General features: G+C 32.9%; 1 protein-coding gene across 1 annotated transcript; it reads right to left on the bottom strand.

The window, feature by feature from the left end:
• Positions 1-2,937: 2,937 nt before the first annotated feature.
• Positions 2,938-6,622, bottom strand: LOC105966381 (cytochrome P450 CYP72A219). The gene is made up of 4 exons (XM_012990941.2): positions 6,312-6,622; positions 5,979-6,202; positions 4,186-4,821; positions 2,938-3,657 (listed from the first exon to the last, which is right to left on the bottom strand). Exons 1-4 carry the CDS (start codon positions 6,574-6,576, stop codon positions 3,232-3,234), a joined length of 1,551 nt encoding a protein of 516 aa, XP_012846395.2. The 5' UTR covers positions 6,577-6,622; the 3' UTR covers positions 2,938-3,231.
• Between the last annotated feature and the right edge of the window lie 953 nt (positions 6,623-7,575).

Genomic DNA, 7,575 nt, shown 5'->3' with positions numbered 1-7,575 from the left:
ATCTGCGCTCCAAACTGAATGAAATCACTACCAAAAGAAAGAGCTCGACGAGAGGAATCCAACGGTAGTTAAACCATCGAATTCCGACCTCCGGAGAGAGACTTATGACTCCGGGAAGCAATTTCGCCGGTGAGAGGTTTGTGGAGGCGTGATTTTGAAATTGGGAGAAGAAGAGATAGACCAAAATATGAGTGGCTAGGGTGGCTAGGGTTTAAAACTGATTTTAAAAGGGTATTATAGGAACTTTAGGGTGGCTCAGGGGGTATGTCAAAATATTTTCGAAATGAGGGGGGTTTCCCCTAGGGTGTAATCCAGTTAGTAGTTAATTCTATATAATTTGGAAATGAGGGGGGTTTACAAAATAATCACTTAACGAAATCACCCTGTCCGAATTTACAATTCTATCGGCCTCACAAAGTTCTGAAAATGCCAACCCCTGACTCGACTTCTTCGACCCTACACCCGGTGATTAATACCGGGTGGGTCTTCTGCTGCTATGTGTCAATTTTTAAATTTTATAATATATTCCTCCGCTAGAGTCTACCTTTCGAGATTTTAAGAACATACAAAAAATTACACGTGACAGCAGAAGACCCTGCCAGTGTTTATCACTGGGGTATGGTCGAATGAGCCCCGGATAAAAAGACGACTTCTCCACTAAAATCATAACATTTCTTTCATCTATATTCAAAACAACCATTTCAAAATCGAAGAAGTCAGAATTTGATCGTCCTTTTTCGTAACATTTTGGTCCACCTCAACATCATTTCTAGTTCGTACATTATTGTAACCCTAATCAAAACTTTTGTTCTAATTTGATGTAGATTTCTTCTTCTATAAATTTAAATCGTATGTTATTGGTTTTTTCTTCTTTTATTTACTAATATATTGTGTTAATTCCACTAGGTGGTTGTTGGGAAACGAATCCCATGAGCTAATGACAAATTCTTACAAGATTTGATGTTTTTTTTTTTTTTTAATCTCACGCGTTCAAAATTTTAAATGATTGTAGAAAATAAAATCTAGAACTTACAATAGGATTCGGATTCAGACTCGGAGGGTTTTTGGCTAAACTTATAAGATGTTAAAATGAGCTTATAATATGTTTTAGAGTTTATAAGTTCTTTCAAAGTGTTTGGTATTTTTTTTTTAAATATATTTATTTTTAAAAAATAAGCTGTTGGAGAGCTAATAATATCTTATTAAAAAATTACCTTCACCCCAATTTTTATTTAAGATCTTATAATGAGTAAAAATAAGAAATAAATTCATTATCCAAACACTCTAAAAATTAATCATAAAAATAAGATGTAACAACTTATCAACTCTTAAAACATTTTATCAGTTGTTTAAAATAAGCTTAGCCAAACACCCTCTCAATCTTAACACCGTTTTTAAAATTCATGCACTGAAAGATGCTAGATTGCTGGATTTAGAAACATCAAAAACTCGAATAAGAAATCCAAGAACTCGATCTCTCCATAATAGCTCCAATACCATATACCTCCAATCATCTATTGTATATCCACAATTAATTAAGAATTTTCTTATAAAGGCGCGGTTATATCAAAAAAATACATGAATCTATAATCAATAACTGAGAGAGCAAAATTTTTTTTTTTACTTCACTAAAAAAAGTTAGGAATGATTTTTTTTTAGGAGAATTGTGTATCTCTCTTAAAACAAATACTTATATATAAAGTAACTACAAAGATTTGTATTAGAAGACCTGATGAAGTTTGATGATGATAATATAATTATGGGAAGCCCAATTGGTTCTTGGGCCAATGAAAAGGCTATAAGCTCTTGGCAGACGACGCCGATAAGTGTTCGTTTTGCACTTTTTTACTTGTTTAATCCTTGAGTTTTGGTCTTCGTTTATCCGAGTTTTCGACTTTATTTGTATATATTATGTTTTTCTTATTTTATTTCAGTTTTAGGTAAAGATAAGCTATTTTTACCGATTCGAAACGATTATGGAAGCGAAAGCGAGAATCAAGCCAAACAAATGCAAAATTGCATTGTAGCGGATTGTTGCGGTGTTCGGTATTTCAAATATCCCGCATATGACCTTCAATTGAGCTGAGTAACGTGTAGCTAGAAAGCCAATTTCCAGAGCTACACCTTGTTGAATGCATTGTTGTCAAATTCGGGTTGTAAAAGGCTCATAACACTGTTTAAAGTTGAAGTAAGTGCAATATCTAATCGCAATATGGGGGTCAAAAATAGATGATTTGAATGCAGATCCAGGTCGCGATTCAGACTTCTTGATCACGATCTCGCCAGGTGGTTGCGAGTTGTTTAAGGTCACCATATCGAAGAACGACCCTCCCAGATCGCGAACTAGGCACAATTTCCGAGAACTTGTATTTATTTTGCAAAGCTTTCTCAAGAAGCTTTGTATTTACTATAAATAGAAGGTCCTATTCATTTGAAAGAATCTCTTCAATACTTGGATAGTTCTTCTTCATTTCTTCAATACACCATTGAGATTTTTCTCATATTAAACCTGGATCAAGTGATGTCTTTTTTTAAAGACAATTGGGCCTTATTACTTTGAATGATGAGAGAATCCAGTACAGGAGAGTCATTCGAGCTCTGTTTGGCTTAAGTAAAGAGCCGAGCATGCAACTCGATTTTGTAGTAGTTCGATTTTGTATATTCCAAATTTGCTATTCATGGAAGTTATCATATAGTTAAGCATTCTCACTTCGTTCAAAGATATATGATCTCAAATGAAATCGGAGTCCTGAGAAATTAATGAATGTAAATTAGATAAATGCAGAGTTGTAATTATAGTTATAGAGAATATTTGCACGGGTTTTCAGCTAACTTTCCCAAATATTTACAACGTTGAATGCCGTTGGTTGCAATCTAATAAATTTTAGTCCAAAAATGTAGAATACCGAAAAATGTTGCGTCCAAATTGAATTATTATTTTCAAGAAAGAAATGAAAATTCTGGCGAAAATAGAATTATATGAGTAATAAGCTGAAAAGAGAAAATTACAGGACCAAGACCAAACTTTGGCTATCTACATTATTAATACAAGTATAACTAATTAAAATCGTGTAAACCGAACTTACTCGACAAACTTCGTATAGGAAAATAAAAACAACAATTAAATCAAGTTACGACAGTTCAAGATTTGAACCGCCGTCTTATTCACAATGCATGCAACAAATTAAAAAAAGAAAAATTAAATAAATAAATAAAAGAAACACGAGATCGCTATATTTTGGTAAGAACGATCGGAGCGCCAAACTGCGGTTGCACGGTAATAGCAACAACCGGGGCGTGCGTGTAAGTCGGCGAGAGCTCGAACGTGAAATCACGCAAAGCCATTGCGAGAAATGTTTTGACCTCCATAAGTGCAAAGTTCATGCCGATGCAAATGCGTGGGCCCCACCCGAAAGGCATATACGCCACATTCCCATTAGCTGCTTTCAACACCCCTTCCGCGAACCTGTCGGGTCGGAATTCTCCGGCGTCTTCTCCCCATATCTCGGTGTTTCGATGAAACATAAGTACCGGAAATGTGACTAGTGAGTCCTTTGGTATGCTAAGTTCATTTATCTTTGTATCTTCGGCCACCAGTCTAGATATTTCCATCACCGGTGGGTACAAACGCATCGTCTCGTTTATAATCATCGTCATCTATATATAAATTAAAATAATGGTCGTATTAAATTTTTTAGTAGCATAACTCCTTTATGTATATACAGTAGAACCTCGATAAATTAGTACTCGATAAATTAATAACATCGCTTAAATAATAGTTTCTTCTGATCCCCACTCGGTAAAAACCTACTAAATTATTAGTTCGATAATTTAATATTTCGCTAAATTGATAGAATTTTGCTAATCCCGACTCTATTAATTTATAGACGTTTAACTGTATTTGGAAGTCAAAGTTACTTTCATTGTGACAGATATCGTGGTGTTTGCAAAAACTTTTGAAAACTGACTATGCATGAAACACCTACAATTCTGGATTCACCGCTTAAATTAATTTTTTTAATGATTTGCAAAGACCTCAATTTTCGGAAACGAAAATTTATTTTCAATTTTACTCCTAATCACCAATTTTTAGTTCTACAAAAGCTTTGATTCGCAAACACCCCCATAATATAATTTTTCGGTTCAAAAAACAAGCACAAATTACGTATAATATAAAGTACTTACAATTTTCATCTTGCTCAAGTCGTCAGAAGTGATGCTTTTCCTGTTGCCCAACACATGCAAAACCTCTTCTCTAGCGCGTGCTTGCCAGTCTTGGTGAAACGAGAGTAGAACCGTGACCCAAGTCAATAGGTTAGAACTCGTCTCGAAACCGCCGAAGAAGAAAACCCTACATTCTCCAACGGCGTTTTCGATAATCTTTTTACGCTCACTTTCCATTGAAACATTTCCACTGTACAATTCGTTCAATAACACATCCAATAAATCCCTATTACTACTCGGTGCCGATGTTTGACTCTTTAGTCTATCGTGAATCATAGTGGTTATCGAAACCCTAACGTATTTCTCGATTTCCTTGACCCTCCGATTCGACTCGGTCGGCAAGTACTCTTCTCCGGGAATGTTTAGTAGTTTGGAAGCTAGCCTTGCTAAAACTCCGAGCTCCCCAAGTTGAAGGAAAGTATTCTTGATCTCTTCGGTGTAAGTAGAGCTAAACATTAATTGAGCCATTATCGCACTTGTGACGATTCGGCTATCGGAAAATACATCGACCTCGCACGAACCGTTTTCGTTGGTAGTAATTCGTTTCCATTCCTTCATTTTATCCTCACAGCACGATTGGATTGCAGGCATCATTGGCTGTCACAAAAATAAGATTAATATAATTAACACATTTTTATATAAAAAAAATATATTGATAAACTGAAAATAATGTGGAAATACTATATTGAGGATGATATTATTTTGATTGTAAACATAAATTCCTCTATGTTTAGGAAACTTGCGCCAAACACGGAAAATTAGATGCTACACTTGGTTATTTATAGTGGGTGGATTTGAACATAGATCTGTACATAATCACACACTCACCCATGTGTATGTGTGTTTTGTGGGTAGTTATTTAATCAAATCTATGATTCAAATCCACTCGAAGTAAATAACCAGGTATAACATCTAACTCCCCCCGCAAATACCTACTTGTTCTTTTTGTTGTGTAAAACCCCCATTTGTTTCGTTTTTTCTTACATGAAATCTCATTCTCCATTACTAAATTAACATCATCAACTATAAAGGGCTATAAAAGGAATTTGGTGCATGTTTTCTACAACACATGGTGGATTTATGCAAAATTAATTAATCCATTTAAAACTCAAGTTATTTTCTAAAATTAAGTCGAACATGTTTATTTAAGAAAATAAAAAAAATAAAAAAAACATTTCTGGTGAAAGTTGGAATGATCTTATAAATTTCGCCGTTTTCAGATCAAAAAATTTCAATTTCAATTTTAAAAATTTTTATTTTGATTTTTCCCTAAAGATAAAATTTACATCACAATTAGATCTATACATAAAACTTTGAAAAGTTATATTTTTAATATAATGTTAATTTTATCAATGTATTTAAATAATTTATTTTCTAAATTATATATTTATAATATTAAAATTATTATATATTTACATGATTTAATCTTGATTTATACTACACGAAAAACAAGAACGATGCTAACAAATATTTTTGACTTAATTTAAGAAACAATTCGATTTTAAATGAATGAAGAGATTGGTGGAGATTTCATGAATTAGGTGTTACGCAATAAAAATCATACAAGGTTCGGTGGAGATTTTCCTTAACATAGGGAGGTTTTATGTAGACCCTGAGGTTTTACGGTGTACACGCTATATTATTATATATGTACGTTTAATTTTTGAATAAAGAGAAGTATGAAGGATATATGTATGTATAAATGCAATTGTTGTAATCATATAGTTGTCTCTTATTTGTAGTTATAAACTTACCTTTAACTTGTCCATATTGAAAAGAGGGTTGAACATGGATCTGGATTTGGTCCATTCCGCCCCCTCCGCATTGGCTAGCCCATCGACTAGTAACTGAACTGCACGGTTAGCTATGCTAAACGTCTTTATAAACAAACGGTTCTTAGTAAGCACGCTTCTTCCAATAGCTGGATCGTTTATGAAAATACGCGGTCTTGGCCCCATCCATAAGAATGAATAATTACCTGCAATTTCGTTTATACATATATATATACATATATTTATATTTTTCACAACCTTAACAAAATACTAAATTAAACTAGAGATCAAATAATGAAAAACTTAATACGGTACCGTATTTCTGTATGGTGTGGAGAATGTTGGGCATGACACGTGGCGTAATATCGTCGTTAAGACCAATGGGTTTGGAGTAGGCTTCTTCGTACATGAGACTCGTCTCTTTCGAATCCCCGAATAGTAACTTGTAAGAATTCCCTTTCATTCCCTGTTTCCTAAACAACCTCTCAATTCTCCTTGGCTTTAACCAAACCCAATTAATGAATTTACATGTAAAGAAAACTAGAAAGGGCAAAACTGGAATTATGGCAAATTTCCACATTTTTTTTTCTATACTTTGTTTCTTTCTCTTGTTTTTGTTTGTTGTTGTTGTGTAATAATTCCTCCGAATGTGCCTTCTATTTATAGAGTTGTAACCTTTGATTCTGCTAGGTTGTTTATTATATATATTATTAGGGTGGTGTTCACTTTGCACCCCTAAATTATAGAGTGTTGCAAACACACCCATTAATTATAAAATGTACCAATTACCCCTTTTCATTTGCATTCTTTTTAAATTTGGTGATGTCACTTATTGACTTTCTTATTACCAACATTTATTACAACGTTTTTTAATACATTTTTACCCATTTATTGTGTAGGGTTGAAAACTTATATGTACCTCATTTTTTACCTTTATTTTTCTTATTTTTCCATTAAAATTAGTTAATTTTTTGCTCATTTTCTTCTTTTTAGTTTCCCTATAATATCGAACTTTAGTTTATCTCAAAATATGACATGAAATAGAGTAAATATCTGCCAATATAAGTCAAACCCCCAAGATATTCAAAATCCGTAAAGAGATATGCATGGTGGATTTTAATTAAAAAAAAAAAAATGATTTGTCATTATAATCTAAAAAGGTCCAGTTAATAAAATATTAAAATAAGTTAAACAATTGCTTAAAAAATCCTACAAGTACTGTTTGCAAAATGAGTTATGTTGGAAAAAAAATAAAGGAGATGGTGATTTCTTATTTCTTATTTTGGCTGAAATATTTTTGAAGTACCAAAATTCACATATATTTCCCATAGACCACAAATGGAGGTAAAATTGAATTGCATAAAAAAATATTACAAAATGTATTTATATTTTTGTAAGTTTGACTAAAAAATATAGGGGGTATTTGGTACGTTTCATAATTGAGGGGTGTGTGCGCGACACATCCCATAATTTAGGGGTGCAAAGTGAATTTTGCCCTTATTATTATTATTATTATTTTTTTTAGTATAAAACTTTACTCAAATTAAAATAATAATGTCGTTGTTAACTTTGAAAAAAT

This window comes from Erythranthe guttata, chromosome 13 (assembly GCF_056151865.1).
Source record: "Erythranthe guttata isolate IM_541 chromosome 13, IM_541, whole genome shotgun sequence".
Lineage (NCBI taxonomy): Eukaryota > Viridiplantae > Streptophyta > Magnoliopsida > Lamiales > Phrymaceae > Erythranthe > Erythranthe guttata.
Note: the sequence above shows the minus strand (reverse complement) of the source record. Positions and strands in the feature narration are given on the sequence as shown.